The sequence below is a fragment of the Panicum virgatum genome, chromosome 9K (assembly GCF_016808335.1).
Source record: "Panicum virgatum strain AP13 chromosome 9K, P.virgatum_v5, whole genome shotgun sequence".
Taxonomy (NCBI): domain Eukaryota; kingdom Viridiplantae; phylum Streptophyta; class Magnoliopsida; order Poales; family Poaceae; genus Panicum; species Panicum virgatum.
The window spans coordinates 45,133,085-45,160,732 of NC_053144.1; the positions used below are offsets into that span (position 1 = coordinate 45,133,085).

The window sequence follows — 27,648 nt, forward strand, 5'->3', positions numbered from 1 at the left end:
CCATGTGTCGCTGCTGAAGTATCTGGTAGTGAGACTGAGCATTCATATATCTGACTACTGCCTCGATAGTCTCATCCGCTACATCTCCAATCAAGTGCCCAAAGTGTGTGACCCTGAACAGCCACTCTGCATTGCCAGCACTGACTGCTGGAAACAAACCAATAGGATATGCTGCTACCTCCTCGGGATGGTGCTCACAAAAAGTAGTAATTGCTTTGAGAGCTGCTGCCTCAAAAGCATCTACCAGACGGTACCCAATCACCTCAATCTCAATCGGTGGCCACTCCAAGGTGGGGTGCTGAGGAATGGTCATTGTAACTCTGTTCTTCTTAATTCCCTCCTCAGAAAACTGGCGTCCCGTGTACTGGGGTGGATCTGGGTAGTGGAAGATACGAAGTGAATCCCAAAGAATCCTTGGGAAACCCTCCCAGTACAGACAGTCGGTATGAGCATTCCCCTCCTCATCCCAAAAGATCTGGGAACAAGTCGCCATCTGAATCAAAAAGGATTCAAATGTGAGTAATACAATTATCTCAAGACTTCTCAAATAAAGCTTTAAGAAGACTGCGGTAAAACAACTATGATTCTAAATCAAAAGATGATAAGATTCCAAACTCAAAGAATAATAAACCACAATCGGTACTGGTTCATCATTTGAGATTCTAAGAAATGAAAAGATCCTTACAACAACAAGATGGGGCTTAGGAGGAAGGCATGACTCGAAACCAAATTTCTTATCCAAGGAAACCTAAGCATTTAACAAGCATGCTTCTAACATCAAAATTTCACTCACTCATGTTTTAAGCACACTAACACTTATCTTATAAGGATTCATACTAGAAATTCCTTAAAAAGCTCATGTAGCAACTTCAAATATTATGAACCAATCAAACATCAACCAGATATGTATGCACGTCCTGACCGTCCTCACAAGATAAACAATTGCCAACTAAGGTTGGGCTTACGTGGTTAGCACGGTGGTATAACATAGATACGGCTCTCCCTATATAGCTAGTCGATACATTCTAACCGTTCTTAACTTATCGAATCGCGGTTAGTGTTCCTGCAGAAGATTGACAGAACAATATATATATCCAATGAACCTTTCATGCCAGCACCCATGAAAGCGTTCCCAAACATTACCGCTCATTATAGAAGCGGCAGCCATACAATTTCCGCCGTATGGCCAACGTTAACATACGCTACTCAGTGGCGTATTCACGAGTTCCTTTACTCCCAATATAGTCGACCGAGATCGGTATATTGGTAGCAGCTCAAGTAGGCTACTGCTTGAGCGCAGCGTTCGGTTCGCATCGCCGACGGGAAGGTCAGACTCCCTCAGCTGACTGAGCACACTTTACTTCCAATATAGTCAACTAATAGTCGGTATATTGGAAGCACCTCAAGTAAGCCACTGCTTGAGGGCAGCGTTCGGCTTGCATCACCGACGGGAAGGTCAGACTCCCTCAGCTGACTGAGGATCCTTACCATCTTACCTCACGTAGGTGCGTCGTTACAAGAATTAAGAGTAGCTTGTGAGTATGGTTTGACAAAATGTAAAGTGCTGGAAGTCAGATAACATAAACCATACATAAATAACCACCTAGTAATTCCCGTAAATGCCCTAGGACTTTACGTTCTATGCACAACCCTTAACGAATCCAACGTAATTTTTCGAAATACCCTGTTGTTCCAATTTTATATGGAAAGCGATTTTTAAGGTTCCAACACCTCTGGTATACGCTTGTAGCTCTGATGCCAGCTGTGGCAGAACCGCCTAAATTATCCCGGCTCAAGTGCGCAGGCCATCACCATAAAGGCAACATTAGCTTAAACGCACTTCAAACGGAACAATTTTTGGTCTGTCGGGTAACGTCCCGATACAACCACCGATTCTCGGATCGAACAAGCATACCCCGCACGAAGGCGAGTCCAGAGATATTACAACCACAATTTTTACATCACAGGCATAGTAGTTATTACAAACGGGTTCTAAAACATTAATACAAGACCAAACATAGCAAAGCAGTTATACAAGCCATAACTATAAGTTCAGAGTTTAAAACAGCGGAAGATAAAACACGACGGCTACAACGCATCACAAAAGGACACCAGGCTAGCCCAAGCCGGGTATCACTCGTCATAGTCATTGCCGGTCGCAGACGTATCCCACTCTACGGACCAGCCAGGAGGCAACGAGCAAGGGTAGGTCAAGCTAGCGATCTGATCCTCAAAACTCAAACCTGAAAAAGAGTTCAACAGCAAGGCTGAGTATTCTAATACTCAGCAAGACTTAACCGCCATCGGGTATAAGTAGCCCACCTTAGCTAGACTATGCAAGGCTTTGTGAGGCTCTGGTTTTCTTTTGCTGAAAAGCAATAAAGAGTATGTCCTTACTTTCAAGTTTTAGCTTTCAAGGTTCTAGTTGATTAACCGTTCTATGTAAGCAGCTACTATCCAATCATGGTAGAAAATTAAGCAAACATCAAGATTGATTAAAGTATTATTGCTCTTCTTACTCTGTGTGGCAAAGAGATCAAGCAGTCTCATTTCATCGTGAGAGGCGGACGATTCTGAATCGAAATTCAACCTTGCAAGGATAACCTAGCACACACGTCTGGAACACCGTCGGGTCATTCCCAAACAACCGTTGACCTTTCTTTCCGGCTTGTGGATAGGGTCACTCTCCCCGACTACAGGGCTCCAAGGCCGAACCTTGTCCCTAGAAGTCGTAGTGTTGCGCAACATAAGAATAAAACCTATCCCTACTGAGAGAGTGAAAGGTATATCCACTCCCCGGTCCAATCGGCTACTAGGCTTGCCGCGTACCATATTGACGGCATGTGGCTAGTACTTTCAAAGACTTAACCAACGCTACCACACACCGCGACCTTAGCAAGTTCATTAACACAGACGGGGTCTCTCATGAAGCTATGATATCGATCACAACCCCGTCCGTCGTCCTTATATTGTTAACAGAAAGTAAACATGCAATTCCTATAAAGCTCGCGAGTGACAGGCAATCACTCGACTTTTACCGGTCCTAAAAGCTTAGCAAGTAGTCGAACTCAAATCTAGTATTCAGTACATGGGTTCCTAGGATCATGCATCTAGGGTTTCAATTCAAATCCTAAGAACTGTAAATGCACAAGTAGGTAACAACAGTAAATGATAATAATTTGAAATATAGGTTGTGTCCGGGGCTTGCCTTCTCGGTAGTTGCTAACTATTTCAGCCCTAGGCTCTTTCGAACTTTGGTCCGGGGCTTCAGTTAGTTCCGCAGTGTTTACTTGAGCTTCGAGATCACCTCCGTCAGATTCCGGGATCAGCTCGTACGTCCCGTCCGATAAGGCAGTCGCGTCTATATGTAATGCAAGAACAACATTATAAGCACACATGGGCAATCGTTTATAGAGTAGTTAAATAACAAAACTAACTACACAAGGCATCATGATCAACAGCACAAAAGAAGTTGACTAACTTCATAAACAAGTGGGGGTGGTTTTCTTATAACAAATAAAACATAGTTTGCTAACCAATCAACTACTCATAGTACAAACAGTAATAAAATCTGCCAAAATTACACTAAACAGAACATGAACAAAGCAATCTACCCTGTAAAAATCATGCCAAGACTTGTAGTCAAATAAACACAACAAATCATTCATGCAGGCAGCACATAGAACAAACTTGAATTATACAGGTCAAACTAAAGCAAAACAGAAGCTCAAAATTTAACAGGAGCTTCATACAGATAAGAACTAACTACAGTGAATTTTTCATGATTTTATATATACATAAATAAATATGAGAAAATAAACAAAACAGACAACAGATTAGCATGATTTATTTTTAGCCCTTGACCTAGCCATAAACTGCAGCTCAAACTTCCTGGACAAGCTAAGATACTCCAGATGTACACTCAGGAATAATTTCAGGATTTATCAAGAACAGAAACTATTTATCATAAATAAAGTGTATTAAACAAGGATTAAATCAAATAAATAGCTACCCAAGAGAACTGACCATGAAATTTTTATAGAAAAGCTAGTGTTACATGAGTAAACTACCACCAAAATTTCATAGCAATACCAGCTTTCAAGCATCAGATAAGAAAAAGATTAAATAACTAGTATTTATAAACCTAGTAACACAAATCAAAATCTACAGCACAAACTTGCAACTAAAGCCTAACATATTATGGTTCTACTGCATAGAGCTCTTCAAGAGGATTCCAAAACATCAAGATTTTCTATTTTACGAATTTTCTATGAATTGATACTGAATTTCAAAGTTCACTGAAAAACATTGCAAACCAGTCCCTAAGGCACTATTGCAATGAGTCACTGACTACGCAGATAACCCCCTGGGGTTTTTCAAATTCAAACCCCGACGTCCCTGGCCGGGTCAGAGAGGGGAGGCAGGGTTTGACCGGCCGTTTCCCGGCGAGGGGGTCGCCGGCGGCGAGGGTAGAGAGGTGTGGGAGCTTCACGGGTTCAAGGCGCACCTCTGGGTGCTTGGAATCGAGGCTAGGGTGGTCGGAGATGGGGGTGTCGACGGCGAGCGGCGGCTTGCGGGCTCGGAGCACGGCGGCGGGGTGACTCCGGTGGGGTTCGGGTGAAGGAAAGGGGCCTGGGAGTTGCGCGAGGGCGAGGTGCGGCTAACGGTGGGGGCTGTAGGGGTGGAGCGGGTCTGGGGTGGCGGCTCCGCGGCGGGGTGAGCTCGCCGGCGTACCAGCGGGGCGGCGGCGGTGTTCTGCGATGTGGGAGCGAGGAGAGAGCAAAGGAGCGAGTGAAATCGACTCCTGGGGTTCTTGTAGTGCTCAGGCGCGCGAAAGATCGAGAGCTGGGCCTCTGGTTCGGGCTCTCCACGGCGGCGTCGCGGTGGCGGCCGCCGGGGTGGTTCTGGAAGCGGCAGGGGTGCGTGGCACGGCCGAGGAGCTCCAGCGCGAGGCAACAGGAGGGGGAGGAGGTCGTCCGCGACGCGTGGGTGCCAGCGCACGGCGAAGTAATGGCCGGGAAAGCCGGGAAGGCGCCGGCGGGCGGCGCTGTCGGTGGACGGCGGCGAGAAGCAGAGCAGGGAGGGGGAAGAAGGGGATAAGGGCGATTTTGCAATTTCCAAAAGTTCCAGGGACTAAACTGTAAACCAGCGATAACTTTTAAACCAAAGCTCAAAAGGAAAAGTGCCCAACATGAAAGTTGTTCAATTTTTCAAGATCTACAACTTTGATGTTGTGCAAAAATTTATTTGACCAAAGATACAGGAGCTAAAAATAAAAACATAGAAAGGAATTTGAATTCTAGGAAATTTGTCTTTTTCAAAGCAATTTCACATCAAATGTAGACTTACAAGCAAAAATGGCTACCATGCATTAAATGCACTGAAATTTTACAAAAACACCCTCCACAAAAGCTATATTCATAAATAACTATATAAAGGACCTTGCATAAAATCATAATTACACGTATAACCTTTCATAATTACAAAAAGATCCTCTTTAAGCATTTCAAGCACATGATGCATAGCAATCATACACAATTACTGTGCAGACACCTATTTAATTACTGTGCAGACACTCGGGGTGTTACAGCCTTGGAGGAGTGTTTGCACTCGTCCAAAGGCTATAAACATCGCCCTGCTTGGTTGCTTTACTGGGGAGACTGCTCATCTTCCTTTTCAGCTGGCATCGGCGTTCCTTTCAGCCGGCCTCGGCGTTTTTCGTGCTGACGCAGCAACTCGGGGTCCTGTTGAACCATCTGGCGGGCGCGCCTTAAGAGTGGGGATTTTGGCTAAACAAGCGGAACTTCACAATCGACGGTTGTCGATCCATTCGAGGGTGCGGCCTGAACCGCGACGTGCGAGGAGCCCCCGAGCCCTGGCCTGTGTGAAGGCGTTTAGGGGACCCTCGACCTTTATTACGACCCTCGTCGCCCTTCCGCAGGGAGGAGGGGTGAAGCGCACCATGCTACCCATGCCCGGGCCGCGAGCTATAGCTGCTTCAGTGAGCTGTTAACGGGTGGTTCAAGTGGACGTCCGTGCCCCGATCGATAAGGGTCGGCTTGTGGTCCGTGGACATATCACATAAAGCGCTCGCAAAGGTTCGCTAGGCGGGGCCCGGACCCATTCGATAGGGTCCGAGGGCTCGATGCTCTCCCTCGATGGGACCCCCCTGCTAGGCACCCTCAACTGGCCTTGAACACTGCTTAGGATATCTCGAACTCTGTGTTCGAGGGTAGCTTGTACGGCACATCCATGCAGTCCCTGACTCTGGTGATCTGGGGCGCCTGTCGAACCCTCGACAGGCCAGGCTTCGAACCCCTGATCAATAAGGCCTCGAAATTGATTTCCTTCGACGGTAAGGAATCCCCGGGGGAATATTCCGTAATGGTTCGCTAAAACGGCGCAGAGTCGCCGGTTGTGCGCGCGAGTCTCCCGCTAGTCGTGGGCTACATGGCCTAGTACGTGTAGCATGGTGCGGGCGCGCCTTTTCAGGCGGCTGCCTCGGGTAGGCGGAGAGGCGCGGGCGGCGGCTGACGGATGGAACAGTGCTACAGTCACACCGTGCCCATCGGTTACCGCGCCATAATTATCGCCGAGTGCGCACGTGGGGGACTCCGCGGTCGTGGGGCCCGGCTGTCGGTGAAAGCAAAATCTACCGCATTCAATGCAGTGGATTCGGGCTGCGGCGGCAAATCCGTCCGTCTTGATGGATAAAAGCGAGGAAGGGGGGACTGTTTGGGCTCACCTGGCCATCTTGCCTTTGTCTCCCATGCCTTCTCTGCCTCCTCTGCATCCTGAGCCCAGAGCCGAGAGCGAGAGGAGGAAGAAGAAGGAGAGAGTGAGGGCGCACCTTAGCCACCGTCGAGCTTGCTTCCCCGTGTTCCCCGGCGATTCGAAGCGGTGTCGGCAACCGGCTCCCGGCGTTCACCAACAAGGTGCTCCGGGAGGGGCTGGAGAAGTGGAACTGGGGGGTGTCGCCCCCAATGCACCAGACCAGGCTCGAGGTACTCACCAATGCGTTGCAGCGTCTGGCGAGGAAGGGGCTGACGGCGGCGGCCGTCATCGCAAACTTTCATCGGCAGAGGGTGATTCCTCTCACGGTGAGGAACCTGCCAATTTTTGACCTCACCCCCAAGGCCCCGTACGCGGGCTCGAGGATGTCGAACGTGCTGCTCCCCCGTGACGTCGCTGCCCAGAGGGCGAAGAGTGCGGTGGCAGATTTCCTCGGCAACCCAGATGATCTCTGGAAGATCAAGATGCGCCCCGAGACGGGGTACATTTCTGTGGTGAGTTCAAGTTTCAACTAGTTGTCGATTTGTGATGTTTCTTCCCCACTTCTTGCTCCTGACTTGGCCACGTTTGCAGGGAGTGAGCCACAAGGGCTATGTCTCAAAGCCCCCGGTCACGGAGGAACGCGAAGCCAACCGCCTGCACGGAGAGGCGGTGAAGAACAAGAAGGATGCGGTGGAGGAGGCCGCCGCTAGGAAGAGGAAGAGGAAGGAAGAGCACGCCAAGGTGTGCAAGATTGCACACGCAGAGGGAAAGCCACGGCCCGCCACGCTCGAGTCCACCGAGGAGGAGGAGGACTCCTCGGACGTCGAACTCAACTTCTCGGATGACGATGAGGCGGCGACAGGCGCGGGTTCCCCGCTGGTCGATCGAGGGGTTGGCGGCGAGGATGTGACGGTGACGTTGGGTGAAGCGAGGCTCACATCGGGATCACTAGTGGAGCCGCCCCCCGCGAGGACAGAGCGGGGGGCGCCCACGCCAGTGGCGGGATGAAGGTCGCCCATGCCGGCGGCGGGATGAAGGTCGCCCACGTCCGTGATGGGGCAGAGGTCACCCCCGCCGGCGACGGGTAGGAGGTCACCCGCGCCCGCGGTGTCGACGGGCGGCGGAGGGTCCGCGGCGAGTGCGGAGACGCCCGCACAGACAGCCTCGAGGCTCCAGGCCGATCCGAGGGCGATGCCCTCGGGTCAATCTTCGGGAGGTGTCTCCATGCCGCGAACCCGAAGGAGCGGCACAGGCAAGCACAGCATGAGCGCCCCGGTCAGGGTAAGCGATCTTGATTTTATCCTTTGCATTCGTTTGCTCGACCCTCCAATCCTGCTGACTTCAACGTTTCTTCTCCGATTGCCCGGCTGCAGGGCCGCCACCAAGGATGTGGCCCGGCTTGCGCCGACCAAAGCCCTCAAGACCGGGGCACACGTGACGCCACACACGGCGTCGCAGCCCCTGATCGGAGTGGACCCGGCCTTAGAGGCAGGGGCCAAAAAGCTTCTAGAGGCGATGGCTCGGGGGGCCCTGGAGGCCCAACTGGCCCGAGCACAGGAGAGTGGGGGCGACGCCGGCCAGAGTGGCATTGTAACGGCCGCTCGAGCCGATGCCGAGGAGAAGGTCGGCCGGGGCTGCGCGGATGACGCCGCCCGGCCGGACGTCGAAATCGATGCCGGTCGGGGCGACGCAGATAGCGCCGCCCAGCCGGTTACAGGAGAAGGAGCTGGTGGGGGCGCGCAGGAGCGCCCCGCCAGCCAAAGAGAGGTGGAGACCCTTGTTCTCGAGCCCCCGAGGTGTGACATCCCAAAAATTTACCCAATTAAAACACGCGCTAAAATATTTTCTTTTCAAAGTTTTTATCGTTGAGTTCAATCCTTCCTAAACCCCTGAGCCTTTTCCCCGAAACTGTCACCCGTTTTCAAGCGTCGTTCCACCTTTTCTTCTCTTTTTCCCCGCCGCCGTCCCATCCCGCACCGCTCGGCGGCCTGTCGCCCACGCGCGACAGCCCACCGCGATCGGCTCCGGTGCGGTCTTCCTCCCTCTATCCTTCCCTTTCTTTTTCTCTCTCTCTCTTTTCCCTTTTTCCTTTATTTTCCTTCCCCTTTTTCCATTTTCTCTTTTCTTTTCTTTTTCCTTCTCCTCCCTCCTCCCTCCTCTGCCCCGCTCCCGCACGCCTCCGAGCGGCTGAGGGATATTTCACGCAAAAAGAGCGCCGAGCTGACCTGGCTGTACTCTCAGATGCGCTGGCTCGGGCAGCACAACGCCGACTTGGTGCTCCAGAACATCGACGCCAACACCAAGATGACAGACCTGGGGGCGAGCGCGGTGTCCAAAGGGCCGCGGCGGAGCAGAAGGCTCAGGAGGCTGAGGCGCAGACTGCCGAGCTGCAGCATGTTAGGACGGCGCTCGAGCAGAAGGAGGCCGAGCTCCAGCGCAAGGAGGCCGAGCTCCAAGGCAAGGAGGCCGAGCTCCAGCGCGAGAAGGCGACCGTCGCTACGCTAATGGGACCCTCGAGGAGAAGGGCAGAGCCCTCGAGGAAAAGGAGGTGGCCGTCCAGAACGCGGAGGCCACCCTTAAGGAGAAGGAGGACTCCTTGTCCTCGCTCGAGGAGGCCGCCCGGGTCCAGCAGGAAGAAGCGCAGAAAAATATCGCGGGTGAGTGTTCGAAATTTCATTATCGTTTGATCTGAGTTTATCGCAACTTATCTTTGTTCCTTTAATCAGAACTGAGGCAGAAAGTGGCGGACGAGACTGCGGCGAAGGAGGCTGTCAACACCGCACTCATGGTGGCACAGGTTGAACATGCTGAACTGGAGCGGACCGCTGTGAGCGTGTGCCAGGAGCTCGAGGGGGACGGTGCCGTGTCTGGTAGCTCGGTGGTCAGTCGCCTGCGAGCGCTAGGTGGCCAGATCGCCGAGCACGCCAAGAGCACTTTCCGCCTCGGTGTCCTGCGTGCATTCTCTCTAGGAAATGGTACGGGATGTAGCATTCTCTCTAGGACTGCTACTTTTATATTATGTAAAAACAATGTGCTTTGATGAGTCTTTATATGGTGACATGCTTTAGACTTAGCATAGAACCCTAAAACCCTAATCCTTGTAACTTTTTGCCCCAAATCTATAAAAGTCATGTTATATGTCGGGAATTGTTGACTACTCCCTCCGTCCAGAAATGTAGATCATTCTAAATTTTTCCAACAGATTATGGAGATGAAAGAAAGACTCTCCTACCCCTAATTATTAAGCATTGGGACTCTATTTGGACAACTAAATATGTGCTAACTAAAGTAGCATGCCATTTCCCATGCACCTCCCCTCATGGTTGCATGCACGTCTTTATATTGAAAAAGACCCAGAAACGATGCACAATTAAGATAGTTTGATCCACTCTCAATCTAGAATGTCTTATATTTGAATTCAAAATTTGAACTCTAGAATGCCCTTCAGGATTACCTACTTAGGCTTGCTTTTGTTTGTCTATTGAACTACTACTTTGATAGTTAAGGATGCTTATATGGTAGCTTATCATCAATTTGCGTGGAGTATGCAAAGTATGTTGCAATCTTCTGCAGAACGTGAGATACACCTTATTTTCCACTATTTACAAACCTTGTTTATGGTTTTATAGGTGTTCTTGTATAAGCTACTGATCCACGGACTAATACAAGACAACACGATGATTCCCAGATGGGGTCCTACACTAGTCATTAGTCAACTTGGTTGCATTTCTAATCGACAAATCCTAGCCTATTTTTCCATACTCTCTCTTACTCAAATTAGTCTTTCACAAGAATTCATTTTCTCACTCGAGTTCAGGCTTCCCATTAGATATGATTCCCGTTGTACCAATATAATATTGGTTTGTTAGCATGCCATCGAGTCAGTGGCTTTCAAGTTAGGGTGATCCAATGAAGCATCTATAAAATATTTTAATAAATAAATAAATCAAATCTTATAAAAATATAATTTCTCATTTCTCACCTTCTTAACATTCGAGTATCAATTGTTGTACACAAGAAAACAATTAGTAGAAGCAAGTTCAAAGATGTTGCCAACAGCAACAGCAGGAAAATTAGGAGGTGGGGGCCATTGGAGCGAATCTGCCCCTGCACCATGTCACCTTTGGGTATAGGAGAGGCCCGCAGGGCTTAGAGTTTACAGAAGCCAAGATGACCATCCTTGGTGGTAGAGGATAACATGCCATTCTAGGAGGAGGTCCAACCATCAAGGGGCATTCACATCATCTCATGCATAGAGGCCAAGACACCATAAGGTTTGTGACTCCATGACACCATAAGGTTTGTGACTATTTTTAGATTTTTTAAAAAAGTGATACATTACCACATCTAAAAATTCTTTACCGCACAAAGAACAACTCTAGTATGTTATCGAAATTAAATAGATATAGAATACTTACAAGATAATATAGAAATCATATACAAAATATTTTGTATATGTTCATCATACCCTGCCTCGCTCATCATTAAACCAGTTAATTGGATAATTATTATTTAGCTGGTTAGAAGAATTTTAGATGCGTACTAATTGGTGCCGTTGGAATCTATTCTAGTTAAACTTAGTTATCTACCAATTAGCTGGTGGATCCAAACAGACGCGTTCATATAAGACATGATTGGTTTGTGGATGTGTGTAGCCTAGTTTGCACGTTTTTTTCAACTTAGTGCACACTCTCCATGCGCTTAGCTTGCAACGCAGGAGCCTAGCCCCGCAGAAACATCCTACTCCTTCCATTCCAAAATAAAGATCGTTTTGGCTTTTCTTAATTCATAATATTTGCTATGCACAACATTTAGATATATAATAAAATATATATATTTAGAAAAATTAAAATGACCTATATTTTGAAATGGAGGGAGTATTTTGCTGCATGCGCTGAGCCAGACCCGAAGAAGCCAGGTTTGACTGCAGATAATCAATCACGCCCTCAGTTGGTTGTGTAGGGTGTACCAGCACTTCCCACTTGAGTACACTTCCGCGCACGTCCTTGCTGCGAGGAGCGAGGAGCCTAAAGGAAAAGAAAGAAAGCAACACACAAACCACGATCCACGAAATATTTTGGTAGTAGCATCTGCCGAACATTTGGGACGAACGGCACCAGCACGGGTCCACAGGCCGGGGGGGGGGGGGACCCAGCGAAACGGGGACGCGAACCAAGTGGAAAAGTCACGGTTTCCGCCAACACACGCCGAGTGGACGGAGAACTTTATTCGCAGACGCCCGTCTCTCTCCCAGTCTCCCTGCACCACCAAGGGCACGCACAAGCAGACCGTGCGACCCGTTAAAAAAACGCGTCTTGCCTCGCGTCCTGACCCAACGACCCGAGCCTTGCGTGCGTCTGGAACTAGCGCCCGCTACCCCGCAGCGTACGCCGGATCGCGGCGGGCGGCAGGCGCATCGAGTAATTTATCAGGGCGGGGGCGCGCGGCCGCGGAGCAGATCTCGCCGGGGCCGGTGCCAGCCATGGGTGCTGCCGGCGCGATCCGGCGGGCGGCGGCGTCGGCGGCCGACCGCGCGTGCGCGGGGGCGCGGGGCTTCCGCCGCGCGCTGGCGCGGTTCGCGCCGCGGCCCTCGGCGTTCGCGCCCGCCGCCGACGCGGAGGCCGCCGCGGTGCGCGCCGTGCGCAACCTCCGCACCTTCCGCTTCCACTACGCCGTCCTGCAGTGGGCGCTGCTGCTCGCCTCCCTCGCGCCGCGGCACCGCGCGTCCGTGGTCTTCCTCATGGCGGCGTCCAAGGGCCTCCTCGTCTACGGGGGCCTCCTCAAGGCGTTCCCCAACTCGGCGCTGCTCCGGAGGCTCCTCGACCGCCGCCTCGTCGCCGCGGTGTTCCTCGCGCTCGTGCTCGCCGACATCGTCGCCGCGGGCGCCGTCGCCAACCTCCTCGCCGCGCTCGCTGCGGGCGTCCCGATCGTCGTCCTCCACGCCTCCTTCCGCGTCCGCGACGACCTCGAGGGGCCCCCGCCCGAGGCCGCGGGGGAGAACGGCAAGGACGACGAGACGGCCGCGGTCGTCGAGAAGAAGGAGGACGGCGACGTCGAGGCGGGGCCCACGCGGCGGTCCATGGCGGCGGCACCAAGATCGCCCAAATGAGGAATTACTAGCAACTAGTAAAAACCTTACATTTCATAGATTAATTACAGGGTCTCGTCTTGGAATATAGGAACAATTCGTGGTCAAAACCTGTCTTCCTGCCTGCTTCTTGATTCAATCCATACTGTGAGGAGGAGCCTAGGATTTTTTGGGGGATATTCAATTATTAGAATGTAGTGGTAACTGTGACAGTGAATGTTGAGGATTAAGATGACTCGTTGTGAAGTCTCTTATTCATATTCCTTGAGTGCTGATATGTCTTTGATCTTGCAAGAAATGGCTTACATTTGATCTTCCACTAATCGATTCCGTTACTGCCACTTGTTTTTGGCGCTCCATTTGATCAAACAGTGTATCATCTTGGCGAGAAATGGGCTCCACAGCATGGCGCAGTGCAGCTGAGAGACAAAGCTCAAGGGCTGCAGGGCTGCAGCCATGGGTAAATTGTGGATTCACGGCCGGTGTTGACTTGTTCCCCAGATCTTGGAGAGCCAGGGAGACGAGAGGAAGCGACGGAGAAGTGCAGCTCCCTCCAAGCCCCACCAAACAAGCCAACCGACCTGCTGCTGGAAGTGCTCTTTTCACCGACAGCTGCCCACCAGGCCAGCACAAAAGACAGGTGAAGCCTCGAAAGAGCAAGCAACTCGCCTTCCCCAGTTGTGCACACTTCGGCGATGCTGATGTGTTGCCTGTCTCTGACTGGGTAGACTTGCAGGTGAGTTGCAGTTTGCAAAGGAGAATACTCAGTCAACATCAGTTGAAATCCTCTTTATTTCGCCAAAGATTGAGAGAACCTGGATGATCCATCAGACTTCGTATCCACAAGTCTAGAAAAAGTACAATTTCTGTAGAACGTACTTAACAATCTTAAAAGTCTTTCTTCCCTCTTTCTTCGGAGTGGAGAAATCTTCAGAATTCAGGTAGGCAGAGACGGCGAGTCTTTTCTATGGAAACATCAGCAGCTTCCATTAGGCATTGGATGCAGACAAATCGCCGGATACCAGTTCAGATACAGAGTCCGGAACAGTTCAACACATGTGATCCAGATGCCAGCACGCACGGCTATGGCCAGCAAGACAATGCGCCACTTCGGTACGAGTTCTCGAACAAACCAAGACAGCGCAGGAACAAATCTCAGAAAACATATAGGCACTCAATTGGGCTTCCATCGAACTCTTACGAACAGAGGATACTTGCAAGAACTAGCGCGTCAGTTTCTTGGATAATCCGTGTGATCTCCGGCTGGGCTACCCGCTAAGAAAACATATAGGCATTCAATTGGGCTTCCATCGAACTCTTACGAACAGAGGATACTTGCAAGAACTAGCGCGTCAGTTTCTTGGATAATCCGTGTGATCTCCGGCTGGGCTACCCGCTACCTGTCTGAAGGAAGGCTTTTGGTAAGCAGCCATGAACTCTGCCTGTGATGCAGCGTGCAATGTTCCTTCCTGGCATCAGCTGCAATGACCTGGTCTGTACTGTTTCTTGCAAGTTGCAACAAACCATCATCCTCTCGTTGTAGTACCCCGCCGGATAAGGATGAACCTGAAACTGAACTGAAAGTGTGTGACCAACCCTCATCCTCCGTTAACCGTGAAGCAGCAACAGCAGTCTATGAAGGCCCATTACTCCATCTCGTTTAACCCTCGTTTTGTAGCCCACGAAGGCCCATCAGTCTCAACGGCATTGGCAGCGACCTTTCCGCACATCAATCATCATCATCCCCGGGCGAGATAGAGAAGCCGGCAGCGGGACCGTCGGCCTGCGAACCCGGTGGGTCGGGTTCTGCTGCCGAGAAGCCTGCTCCGGTTGAGCCCACCGAATTTCGCGAGCCCTAGGGTTAGCACGACCGGCGGCGCGGCTCGCGTGTCGGTGTTGGGCCCTATAAATCAGGAGCCAGCCGCCGCCTAGGGTTTCCTCTACGGCGCCGACCAAACCTGACCAAACCCCCACACCGAGGAAGAGCGAGCACCCTCTTGCCCTCGCCGCAATGGAGCACACCTTCATCATGATCAAGCCCGACGGCGTCCAGAGGGGCCTCGTAAGCAGCCGCTTTTCCTTGCTCTTTCCGCTGATTCGGTTCGATTTGGTGTTGTGCGCTCGCTAGGGCTAAGTTGATCTGTTTTTTCTTCCCTTTTTTGCTCAGGTTGGTGAGATCATCAGCCGCTTCGAGAAGAAGGGCTTCTACCTCAAGGGTAATCTAGCTTCATCCTTTGATTGGAGCTTATGTTTATCTTTTGGAATACCGATAATTTCTTGTGAAATTTTTGCTGTTTGTGCACAAATCAGCTGTCACTTGTAAGTTATGTTTGCTCGCTGATCTGCGATCTGAAATGCAGGCTTGAAGCTTGTGAACGTGGAGAGGTCGTTCGCCGAGAAGCACTATGCTGATCTGTCCGCCAAGCCCTTCTTCCAGGGCCTCGTGGACTACATCATCTCTGGCCCTGTGGTCGCCATGGTCTGGGAGGGCAAGAGCGTTGTCACAACTGGCCGCAAGATCATCGGCGCCACCAACCCCCTGGCTTCTGAGCCTGGCACCATCCGTGGTGACTTTGCTGTCGACATTGGCAGGTCAGTCTATGTTTCTGGCGACCGTTATTCATCTCGGTGATGCCATTGTTATGCTTGGTTGCTTATATTGTTGCTAATTGTTACAAATTGCTGCGAAATCCAATAGGAGCTGCCATGTTATCGAAAAACAATGCTCGCTCTCCGAGGTTACTCATAGTAATATCCTAAAGTTGTTCTACTTCACGTAATGTAATGTTTTACTAGATTGAAGCTATTGAATTTGTCAAGAGGAACAGCTATTTGCTGTGCAATCAAATTAGATGTACAGTACTGAGCATGGTGGGCTCCTAGTTCATTAGTTCATTTCTAGCTTGGGGCAATGAAATCATCTGACAGTTTGTCTCATGATTGCAACCACACTTCAACTGTCTTATTGTTTTCATTATGACATGTTGCATCCTACTCATTGGTCCATCTTGTACAATGCATGGGGAAGGTGTTTACCAGATCTGTCTGGTTTATATTTGTTCTGAATCTGATGTGGTGCCCGCATAAACCTTTAGACACCAGTAGGTTCGTGCAATGTACTTGCTTAATCAAATGTGGGGGCTAGTCTAATTGGTAATTGAATCTGATATTCATTTAACTCGTCTTAGCCATAAATAGTTGTTGGCACTGTATCAGGTTCAAGTTAGTTGTCCATGAGGGCGCTCAAACAAATTTAATGTTTAATTTTAGAATTGCAGATTGTATAGTTCTGTGAACTTCTGTAGACAGATTACATGTGTTGGTCCTTGTTTTGTTTTATTGACCAGTTACTTTTAGCTAATGTGGTGCACTGTGTATACAATTGAGTTACTCCTCAAGACCCAATTTGCAATGTACTCCCTTTGTTCCAAATTGTAGGTCGTTTTGGCAAATCTAAATACATAACTGTTGCTAAGCATATTGTTAAACATTATGTCTAGATACATAGCAAAAAGTATGCATCTAGATTTGCTAAAACGATCTACATTTTGGAATGGAGGGAGCCTCTCGGATTTTTTTTGTGGTCTCTAGTTCATTATGGTGCTGATTCTCATAAGACGAATTTTCTGCAATCCAGGAATGTCATTCATGGAAGCGACAGCATTGAGAGTGCTACCAAGGAGATTGCCCTGTGGTTCCCTGAGGGCCTCGCCAACTGGCAGAGCAGCCAGCACCCCTGGATCTATGAGAAGTAAACTGGGATAGCTTCACTCCGAGCCTTGAGAGCCTGAGAAAGCATTGCGCCAGCCTACTTTAATATTTACAGTTGGAGGAAATTATTCTCTGTATCTCAGAACCTTACTTTGGTGAACAGGATTTCCTTGTCCTTCATGCTATGCATGCTTGACGTTTTGCTTATGATATTTGTTGTCGTGTTGCTTTCATATGAGCTGCTTGAGTGGATGTGTCTTTAAATCCGGAAAATTGTATCCTGCAGCAGTCGTATGTTCATGCAGCGATGGACGGTTTTTAAGGGGCGGTAAATCACCGCTACAGTACTCCGTGGATCTCAATAGGTTGGGGTAATGGTTGGGTTTTTTTTCTTCGTTTTTTTAATTGAATGGTTGGATTTTTTTGTTTTTTTTTTGAGGGAAAGGTAGCTTCATTAATCAGCGAAGATGATTACAATCCTGCTCCAGCAGCTCTTAAGCATGGAGGAGTTTCATGATGCCACGCCCCAAACCTTACCTTACTAGAAACCTGCCTAGCAACTTCATGTGCTACCTTATTACATTCTCTACCAACATCTACCAACGTGAGAGATCCTGAAAGGAGCGACCAAGTTCCTTCGCCTCTTGCAGCATTGGCATGATTATCGATCGCTGCCTCTCCTCCAGCTTCAACAGCTGGACTAACTCCAAACCTCTCCGCCAGCTTCCACAGCTGGACCAACTCAAAACAATCGGTTTCAAGGTGAACTCTTTGCACACTGTATAGCCTGGCAAAACTTCAACCCTTCTTTGCACGCAGCGCGCACAGACGGTCTCTCAAAGTTCGGAGCTGGTATGTTATGTCTATTTTTCTCTTTTATATCTACATCCGAATTTATCTTCCCTTAAACATCAACTTTGTGCACCCTCATGGAAAACTAACCTTCTTGTTAGTTCTCCATCTCCGGTAAGATCGGGAGAGGAATTTCGGGGTTACTTGAAATTTTGATAGTTGGGGAAGGAAAGCGGCATCACCGTTGATGGCAAAGTACTGTTGACCTGACACAGGATCGAGTAAGCCAGCGTACGGCCGTCCAGCTAGGGACGGCAAGGTTTACCTATCCCAAACTCATATCGTGAATAAAAATTCCGCCAGCTAAAAAACCTGTGACGGGCACAATTTTGTCCCCCAACCCGTGCCCGACAGCACCAGACCACCGCGGGAGGGCGAGCATGCGCGTCGGACGGAGGAGAGAGCGTGGCTGCTGGGCACGTGCGGTGGAGGCCGTGCCGGCGGGCGGTTGCGCGGCCTCTGGGCGTGCGCGCTGGACAGTGGGCGGACGAGGTGGGCAGGGTGAGCTATGACGGCGAGCGAGCCTCCTGCGACGACGAGGGAGGTGGGCGGGATGCACAGCCGAGCCGTCGTGCATCACCGTCAGATCGCAGTGGAACGACATCGCGGGTGGGGTCGCACGCGAGCGACAGTGAGCCTGGGGCGCACCCCATCTTGCTGCCTGCTTGGGGGTGGAAGGGAGAGAATTAGGTTTATAGTTTGTGGTGGATACTCTCTTATATACTGTTTGTATTGGGCCAGACTGTTTTAGGTTGAAATGCTAGCTAATTTGACTATTGGCTCAAAAAAAAAACCATGGAGCTACTAGCTAGAGTTCTATGTTCCAGACCCATACCCGCAAACCCGCTGGGTATGACTTTTTGCCCATTAGCAGACCCACGAGTCGAGAAATTGACCCAAATCCATTCCCTAATGGAGTAAAAATTCATAAAGCTTCGGGTAACCATTGCCAACCCTAAACAACTCTCTCTGGCCTTAGGTTACCTTCGTGTTGACAAATTTTGCTGTGACAGAGCATCACAGTCTCTGGTACCGTCGTTTCCGCCTTTACAGAATTTGTAGAAATTTTACGAGAATTGGTTTAAGCTTCAATTGCTCTAACATACTCTGTCCGTTCTAAAAAAAGTCACCTATAATTCAAAATTTATCCAAAAAAAAACAAGTCAGTCTTACTCTATTAGGTGCATGTGCATGCAACAACTAATTAGTGCAAAATATGACTAATAAATAGAGACAAATAAGGTCATTTTACCTCCCTATCAATCTGTCATAATTTTTCTAATCTTTCATAATTTTTCTAGAATGATTTGTTTTTTAGGATGGAGGGTGTAGAAGTTGTACAAATTTAACAAGGGTTGGTTTCAGCTTAAATTGTACTCATATGGACTATTATGTTCCCAAACCTGGTGGTAAGGTCGTCTTTACACGAATCATTGCAGGTACCATGGTACAGCTAATTCTTACCGCCGTTCAAGTGGCAAAACAAAGATAGGAAAGTAGTAGAAAATCTGGCTCTGATGCATCTTTATTCAGCCGCGAGATACGAGGTGGACCATTTTGCTCTCATCCGTAGCAACGGATGGGGTCGTTGCACCCCTTAACTGCAGACTGCCTGAACCCGAAGCGGCCTCCCTTCTCGAGGTATTGCTGGTGATACTCTTCTGCCCTGTAGAACCTCTTGGCCGGAAGGATCTCTGTGACTATCTTCCGGTTCAGAAGCTTCTGCTGCTTCTCCAGGGATTCTCTCGCCGCCTTTTCCTGCTCCGGGGTGTAGTAATAGATCCCTGACCTATACTGGGTTCCAACATCATTGCCCTGCGTGCAAGTATGCCATCACAAACTTATTCTTGTCAGACATACTCGAAAATATCATTTGACTTAAGTTTATCCAATTGTCCAGAGACAAGTTCAAATGCTATATTCAAATAATGCGTGGGTGACTGGTTTGTTTAGAGATTCAAGTATCTACTGCAGAAGTTGGTTTTGTTGAAGTGTTAGCACACGAACTATGAACCTATATACTGAATCGTGTTTCCATGTCACTATTGACAAAAACATTTTGGCAAGACGAATCAGAAGTAGATACTGCAGCTCAGTTACAAGGTCAGTCAAGCCATCATACTACCTGAGTAGATTAACACGAGAACTAATACTGAAAGCTGAAGTTAAAAGAGTATTATAAGGCATCACACTACACCGTTTCTTCAAATTCTACAAGGGCTGCTGGGACTTCGTAATAAACAAAGTATAACAGACCTGGACTCAAAGAGAGCTAGAGATGGCTGACCAATGGCAATCGCACCTACCTCAAGCAGTGCAGACGGCATGAATATTATTACCCATCCACTACAATCAACCACGGTAATCTTACTTCTAGAATTCTTGTGCTAGACCAGCCATTCTTGACCGGTCAGGATTAGAATTGCAGCTGGTATTCTGCACCAAGACCCGGCAGTAAATTAATAACCTGCAGCAATGAGCTTGTGCCCTTGGTTTTCCTAAGCAGAGACAATTCCACAGCAATCAGAACCCCCAGAAGCGTCGGTTTGGCCGAGTGGTTAAGGCGTGTGGCGAGAGTTCGAATCTCTCAGGCGACGAATCCGTTTTTGTTTTTTTATTTTTTTTCTCATCCAGTTTGCAGCATAATCTATCTGTTCTAGACTTCTAGCGCCTTACCCGAACCAAATTACACAAATTCTGCGCGCAAAGGGCTGCCTAATTCAGCAGTTCCCCCTAAAATTTCGCAGCTTCGCTTCAAAATCCCCTAAATTCGTGCTCCAATCCAGCACCAGAAATAGCTGACCTGGCGATTGGGCGTCGTGGGGTCGTGGCGCGCCCAGAAGACGTCGAGGAGGTCGTCGAACTTGCAGGCGGCGGTGTCGTACTGCACGCGGACGACCTCGTTGTGGTTGGTGGCGCCGGTGCAGACGTCCTCGTAGGTGGGCTCGTGGAGGTTCCCCTGGCTGTAGCCCACCTCCGTGCGCGTGACCCCCGGGACGCGCTGGAACGCGAGCTCCACGCCCCAGAAGCACCCGGCGCCGAACTGCGCGAACTCGTTCCCGGGCGCGGGCTGGTCCTCGTCGGGGCCCTGCGCCAGCGCCGCCGACGCCTCCGACGCGCGCGGGCTGCCGCCCAGCCCGCTCAGGCCCAGCTTCCCCAGCCAGCTCATCGCCGGGGCCGGGCGGGTCTTCCTGCAAGGCGCGAGGAAGTGGACCGAGGCTGCGGCGGCGCGGTGGTGGAGGAGGAGGGGCCCGGGGCCGTGGAGGGCGCCGAGGCGAGAGGCGAGGCGGAGAGGGGAGGAGGCGGGTGAGGTGAGGAGCGGAGGCATCGGGGGCGAGGGCTTTGTCTTCCTTCCCCTTTTGTGGCGGCGTGGCCCAGAAGCTTCGACGGCTCGGCGCCCTGCTGGTTGGTTGGTGGTTTGGTTTTTCCACGTCCCTGCTGCTTCCGAAGTTCCGATTCCGTGCTCGGCGACCTCACCTTCACCTCGAATTGCTTGCCGTGCCTCTCTGCCTTCGCCTTTGCTCGGCGATAGCCGATAGGCCTCGGTGTACTCTGCGGCCTAGCGCTGTTGGTGGTGCCCGTGTTTGGAGACTTCGAGCCCTCATCTGAATGCGATGATTTCAGATAAATTTTGCACTAACAGCATACGATTTAGTTCAGTACTTCAGTTTTCATCAGAATGACGAATTCCTAGTGTTTCAAACAGTATGCAAAGCAGCGTGCTGGTTTTGTCAAACTATGATATGCTTTCGTCATCTTGCCTGTTCGGAACCGAGATTTTTTTTAAAAAAATTTAATATTCCTAAGAATTGCAGCCAAAATCTTGCCCAAATATAGGGCTTGTGTTTGGAAACTTGGAAGTCGCTGAATTCGTCCGGCCCGCACCGGCGAAGGGCTTGAATTTGAATACAGTTGTTTGGTGGCCTTTGCTCGTTCTGCACCGGGGGAGTGGACATGTGGTTTTGTTTGCGCCTAGCATCTCTCGGATAGGGGATGAGAGGATTATGTGATGCGGATTGCGAAGGCGTTGCAGCCTTCCGGGACACGTAAGGACGAAAGCGGCAGTGCAATTGCTGCGAGATGGTGTCGTGGAAATTGCACGAGCATGAGATGTTGACAGATGAAAGCGGAATGTTATTAACATATAAAAGCTGGATCATATCATTTGTGTGATCAGACAACGCAAAACGTAGAGGCCGTGATGCACATAAATATAGGCGAAAGTATTGAACACTTCATGAAGCAAAGCTACGGATTCCAGAGGCAAGTCCACGAACAAAAACAAAGTACAGTTAAAAACACACACATCACATACTCGCTGTACACGATTCCAACTCAAATACTGCAGTAGAGCTAGCACGAGTGTTTAGGCTATTTTCTTGCCTGTAATTAGCAACGACAATCATATTACAGGTGTGTTAGTACAGGTCTGTACGGTGGAACGAGCGCTAAGATTGTTTTGCGGGGAGCGCTGGGTTCTGGTTTGACGATGAAGATGCAGCATCAGAACCAGCTGACCTCCTAAGCATCTTGAGCTTTCTGGAGCTATCACGGCATGGAGCAAAGAACTCATGCATGAGCGCATCCTCTGAACTGAGCCTGCACCTGGGGTTGACAGCCAGGCACTTATCCACCAGGTCAAAAAATGATTGCGGTATTGATTTGAGGAACTCTGGCCTGCGTGTATTGGCTGCACACCACTGCCTTAGATCCACCGAGTGCAACGATTTGACATCAAAGAGATCCTGACCGAAGAGTGTGTTTAGGAATCACATTCACCAAGCTATTCAAAGAATGTAAACTTGAGGCGAGAGAGTTAACATACTGATGGATATGAAGATTCGCAGTTGTGCAATTTTGCTACTTCCCATAGCTCTTCACTGCCTTTCAGCTTCGCTATTTCCTTGATGTTTCTTTTATCAAACAAATGCAACATCTTAGCAACATTCTTCAATGAGGAACTGAGGATATACAACACTGTAACATGTAAGTTGACTCACTGTTCAGGATCTCCACCAAAAGGTGTTCTGCCAATTATGAAGTACAGAAGCGTCACCCCAGCTGACCAGACATCAACTTTACAACCCTGGTGGAAAGACCTAAAGAGAACCTATAGGAAAAACATCACTTCAGTATATGAAACTTCAAGGATGAAATACACTGCTCTCACAGCAGGAAACATAATCGAACCTCTGGAGCCCGGAATCCTTTAGTTCCAACACACGGACCTTCTCTTCGATGTTTTCCATGTCCTACAACTACCAATTATTTAGATCATTCTAATACTAAGGATGTTCAATTGAGTAGCATTACTTATGGTACGATACACAATTACTGGGAAAACCCACCTTTGTTGTTTAACATGCCAGAACCAGCAACAGCACTACCACCAGAACGCAGAGGCATTGGAGTCAGCATAAAGAGCTTTCGATCCACATTACCAAAAGGAGCAGCGACCCTCTTCCTTTGGGAAACAGGAGGAGGCACAGTATTTTTGTTGGGACTTTGCATTGTCTCATGCAAGAAGTTCATTAATTCCTTTCGCCCTTTGTAAGGCACTGGCTGCTTTAACCTATCTAGTGATGCTTTTGTGCTTGTAGGATCCTTCGCAGAGGTTACACCAGATACATCAGCAGCTTGGTTACCATGCTTACTTTTATTGTCGATCTTAGGTGCACTATCCACTGGGCTTCTACTGGATCTTTTCCTCTTCAAAGGAAGAGGTTGCTTTGAATCAGCAGCTGCTTCCGTGGCATGAACTACTGGGGTGAATTTTGATACAGTTTGAGATGTGGTATCCTTCCCACATGAAATTGTCTCAGATTTACCTAAACAATGAAACCAAAATTTCACTTCCATCAGTCAGCCACAGGACAATAGAATATATGCAGTAATTTGAAAGTTCAAAATTAAGCACTTCCTAGCACACCATTAAGCAATATAACTTCCAGTAAAATCAGATAGTGACCATTAATGACTGCACATATACATTGCTGAAACATTTCAGTAGCTCTTGTTCAGAAATCAATATGAAAGGAACAAAAGGTAGCATGCAGCAAAACTTTTCAGCACACCTATCACTCAGATATCTTATGTGTAGAATGCAGGTGGTCAAGCTAATGAAATTCATCGTCTTATCAGGATCACAAGGATAGTGCTTTTTAACAAAAATCTGATTTGATCTGATGGATCCAACTCTTGAGTCTTGAACTGAACTATTGGATATATTTCAATTATATTCAGCTCTCTCTTATGCCAAAACAATAATAAATGTTCCAAATTTCTTCTTTTTTTCTAAGATCGCATAACAGCATGAAAAATACTACGAACTGTATTTATTACACGGATCCAAAAACTGGGACAATAAATTTATTCTGACTGAAAACAGTGAGCAGAATTTCACTATCAAACACCATGTAATGAACCGTAGTTCATTAGGGATAAACATCAGCGGGGAGACAGCCAGGTGGAATCACCTTGGTGGGGAGAATTGGAATTAATTCTTCATTGCTTACCTCCCTTGATACACCACCTCTTAAGGAAGTGCCAATTAAATCCTAACAAATCATATCGAATCATATCCCTAATTGATCATATCTCTCTAACTAATCAGGAACACCACCTCCTAAGGAAGTGCCAATTAAATCCTAACAAATCATATCGAATCATATCCCTAATTGATCATATCTCCCTAACTAACCAGGAAGGGCTGGCTGGCTGCCAATTTGGCTGCCGCCCCATAACAAAGTATAATAATTCAAATTCAGGAAGTGACTTACAGTTTTTCAAGAACTTCTGGTGGAGATCCTGCATGCAAAGACAAGAAAACACAATGACAGAATTTCAGATTCAATTAGCATCACGTAGTACAGGAAACAAGCATAAAATGTACAGTAAGCATCAAGTAGAAAGAAGAGTTCACTAACATTTGCCAGGTTGAAGTCAATAAGATACCCCCTCATCACTTTGCGACAGAAGAGGAAGTTCCCAGGTTTGACATCTCTATGCACTACCCACTGGAGACAGAAATACCCATTATCAGATATCCACGATTAGCAATCAGCAACAGATATCAACAGTTGACCAGGGTAGCATGCAGTTATAAAGACCTCTCTATGTAAGCTTGCGAGAGCTCTGAACAGACAGTACCCATACCACTGCAACTCAAGCAAACCTATGTCCTTTTTTAAAATCTGAGAGATAAAAGAAGTACTTTAGAAAGGATGAATAAATATGGGTACTTGATAGAAAGACAAATGGTATCAGAGAGTAGATAACACTAACCTCTGGTCGGTCATGCTGAACATGTTCTAGAACAAAGCACTCTAGGTCACCACTTTTCAAAGAGCATTCATATTTAATCACACAGTTTTTGCCTCTGCATGGAAAACCATGGCAATTGCATTAATGTTACTATGGATAACAAGAACAACTCTTACAAGTTATAGGAAGAGGGCCAGGTAATTAGTACCCAAAACGCTCCAACATCTTTAGTTCATTGTTAACATGGTGTGGATGAGCATTTGGGTGAGGACCTGTTATTAGAAACATACAGAGTTAATTTCTTTCTCACAGAAACTTGATGAAAAAAAAAAGGAGAAATAAATACATCAAGACTGGTGGATTGGTGTTCACACATTTTATAGCAAATATATCTCTTTTCCTCCGAGCCCTGTAAACAGTCCCGTAACCTCCTGAGTAAATAATGAACATGGCATATTAGTCTACATTCAGAAAAAAAAAACTAAACAATATACAGGATTCTTACCAGACCCTTCCTCCTCTTCTATGACAAAACCCTTGAAGCTAGGAAGTGGTTTTGGCACTACATGGCCCTGAAACAATGACAGCAGAAAAACAGCAAAATAAAATAAAAGGTCAATAAATAATGATGGAAGACATCAATGATTCATATGAGAGCTAGAGAACATTAAGTTACCACATGTAGACAAACTAACCTTTTGAGCCTTTGTTGCAAAGCAGTCCTTATCTTCTTTGGGCTGTTCATTTTTCTTGCTCTTCACGTTTTTCTTCACAACTATTTGATCCTGACCATTCTTGAGTATATTGGCTTCCGCCTCATTCAAGGCCTGCTCTCCATGATTTAGATATTTGCTTCCTCTATTTTCATCAACAATGTTTGGGTTCCTCGTGTCAATACAGTCATACCTTGTACCTTCTTGCGGCAATGCTTCAGGTTCACTATTTCTGTTCATTTGAGGTGCTATAGATCTAGCTTTGGTGTCCATAGGAGGCTGGAACAAAATTTGTGCTGTCTTTTCCTTACAAACTTCTGCACATGTAGTAGCACCAAGTGGACTCATTTCCTGACCACAAGCTGAGACACTCTCATGATGACCAGCATTTGGGCAGTTGTACTGTAGAGCATCTGCTTGATTTGGAATCATATCAAATGCCTCTATACTATCTGCTTGTTTCGTTTTATAATTGATTGAGCTGCCTGGATTTTTGCAAACAAGATTTACGTCTTCATCAGCACCAATTTTGCTTTCCCCAGCTACAACAGCACGAATAGTCATGGGACAGATAGTCACATTTTGTAGATCATCACTATCCTCTACTCTACACTTAAGGAATGAAGCTTGTTCAGATTCATCAATCCTACTACTTCTACCATCAGCTTTTGCATCGATGTTTTTTGATTTCTCAGCATCAAGTGGAGGAAGATTGACAGAACAATCTGAAAAATGTTCTGGAACCAGCGCTAAAGCCATGTTCCTCAGAACTGTGCCATCATCACCGCTAAGAGACTGGTCAAGTTTGGGTTGAAGACACAGCATTGTAATTTTAGCGAAATTGGGAACAAGAGTAACCCCAGTTGAGAACCCTAAGGAAGGTTCACCAATAAATGTGCTGAGAGTGGGAAGCCTATCCCGCAACTGTTCCATAACCTCCAAATGTACCTGAGAATAAGATACAACAAAAATGTTCAACAGTTCACCTAAGATATCGCTCATGTCATTTCTCTGTAGATGGACTAAACCACTCAAAATTGAGACAATCTACTGATCAAAATTAGTAAGCACTATGGAACAGATTATTCATGTGTACAAGCTAAATATCCTAGAGATTTTGTGCACATGGCCTATAAAAAGACACAATATGAAAGGATTTCAAATGCCCAATCAAACTAACAAACAAAGCAAATAGGGCTCGTTGGCAATTTGTTGGGGTTTGCGTCTTCGATTTATTTGATTATGACATGCTGCAATGAAATAACAAGCATACAGTAACTAAGAAGACACATCATACCTCTCCAATAGCAGCAGGGGCACAGATTTGTGCAACCAGCTGATTCAATTGATGCTCGCTGTGTTCCATCAAATCTGCACAAAATGGTCCGGATGAATACAGAAACACGGATGAGTCCTCCTGAACCAGCAAACATACAGTAAAAAGAATGTAAATAGAATAATCTATCTTCTCCAGGAAATTAAAAAACCTGCGTCCGGCGCCAGTAGTCGGCGCCTCTTCCTGCTGAGGCAGCTCGCGTCCGACACTTTCCGCTTGCGCTGGTACACCTCCCCTCGCCACCTCCTCACCTCGGGATGCCTCAATCGCATCCTCGGGGCCTGGACATCCCACCCCAGGAACCTCAGAAATGTCAGGACGGCCGTCTCAGAGATTGTCACCACACCGCCGCCGGAGATTCGCAGCGGAGACTCGGGGATACGACAGATCCGCTCGACTAAATCCGGTGAGACGGAGAGGGACACAGCGGCGGCGGCGGCCGCGAGGTCCGAGGCGGCGGCGGCGCGGCCGAGGCGGACGAGCACCGTGAGGAGGTGCCAAGCCAACTCCATCTCGTAGGAAGCCATCGGCGAGGGCGAGGGTGAGGCGCTCAGATCTGAGCGGCTAGGGCCTGGAAGGCATGCTGTGGGGGGTGGGGAGCCGGCGGAGCTTGGCTTCGAGCGGCGTTCTTCTTCTCTCGCTAGCCTATTCAGTTCTAGAAGATGGAACGGGACTTTTGCGATTTGGTCCTCGGAGTCTTTGAGTTTTGTGGATCGGAGGGCGGCGGGAGGCGGGAAAATTTGTGCGGGTGGGGAGTTTTCGGAGCGGCGGTTCTCTGCGCGGTGTGAACACGTGCCTTTTCCCGCCCGAGGTTTCTGCCTCTGGTCGCAATTGCTACGTCCCATACAGCTAATGTACACACAACAGTACCACAAAGGCTAATCGCGTCGCTTCCACATGGGACCCACTCA

General features: G+C 48.4%; 4 protein-coding genes across 5 annotated transcripts; 2 read left to right on the forward strand and 2 right to left on the reverse strand.

Moving 5' to 3' along the window:
- Positions 1–12,008: 12,008 nt before the first annotated feature.
- Positions 12,009–13,197, forward strand: LOC120651646. Its single transcript, XM_039929213.1, has one exon. It carries the CDS (start codon positions 12,257–12,259, stop codon positions 12,881–12,883), a length of 627 nt encoding a protein of 208 aa, XP_039785147.1. The 5' UTR covers positions 12,009–12,256; the 3' UTR covers positions 12,884–13,197.
- Positions 13,198–14,721: 1,524 nt separating this feature from the next.
- Positions 14,722–16,808, forward strand: LOC120651644 (nucleoside diphosphate kinase 1-like). Its single transcript, XM_039929212.1, has 4 exons — positions 14,722–14,924; positions 15,030–15,078; positions 15,223–15,454; positions 16,500–16,808. Exons 1-4 carry the CDS (start codon positions 14,874–14,876, stop codon positions 16,615–16,617), a joined length of 450 nt encoding a protein of 149 aa, XP_039785146.1. The 5' UTR covers positions 14,722–14,873; the 3' UTR covers positions 16,618–16,808.
- A 1,961-nt stretch (positions 16,809–18,769) lies between these two features.
- On the reverse strand, positions 18,770–20,993 carry LOC120651648 (peptide methionine sulfoxide reductase A4, chloroplastic-like). The gene is made up of 2 exons (XM_039929216.1): positions 20,229–20,993; positions 18,770–19,240 (listed from the first exon to the last, which is right to left on the reverse strand). Exons 1-2 carry the CDS (start codon positions 20,751–20,753, stop codon positions 18,989–18,991), a joined length of 777 nt encoding a protein of 258 aa, XP_039785150.1. The 5' UTR covers positions 20,754–20,993; the 3' UTR covers positions 18,770–18,988.
- Positions 20,994–21,639: 646 nt separating this feature from the next.
- On the reverse strand, positions 21,640–27,411 carry LOC120651647 (probable serine/threonine-protein kinase cdc7). Of its 2 annotated transcripts, none has more exons than XM_039929214.1 (15): positions 26,889–27,406; positions 26,699–26,772; positions 25,384–26,349; positions 25,194–25,260; positions 25,063–25,119; positions 24,897–24,960; positions 24,710–24,803; positions 24,535–24,618; positions 24,352–24,441; positions 24,205–24,232; positions 22,774–23,253; positions 22,616–22,683; positions 22,426–22,535; positions 22,251–22,338; positions 21,640–22,170 (listed from the first exon to the last, which is right to left on the reverse strand). In XM_039929214.1, the coding sequence occupies exons 1-15, from the start codon at positions 27,262–27,264 to the stop codon at positions 21,874–21,876; spliced, it is 2,943 nt and encodes a 980-aa protein (XP_039785148.1). In that variant the 5' UTR covers positions 27,265–27,406; the 3' UTR covers positions 21,640–21,873. The 2 variants fall into 2 exon arrangements, with proteins under 2 accessions (XP_039785148.1, XP_039785149.1); XM_039929215.1 differs by having other exon boundaries at positions 21,652–22,170; positions 22,616–22,677; positions 26,889–27,411.
- Positions 27,412–27,648: the final 237 nt, after the last annotated feature.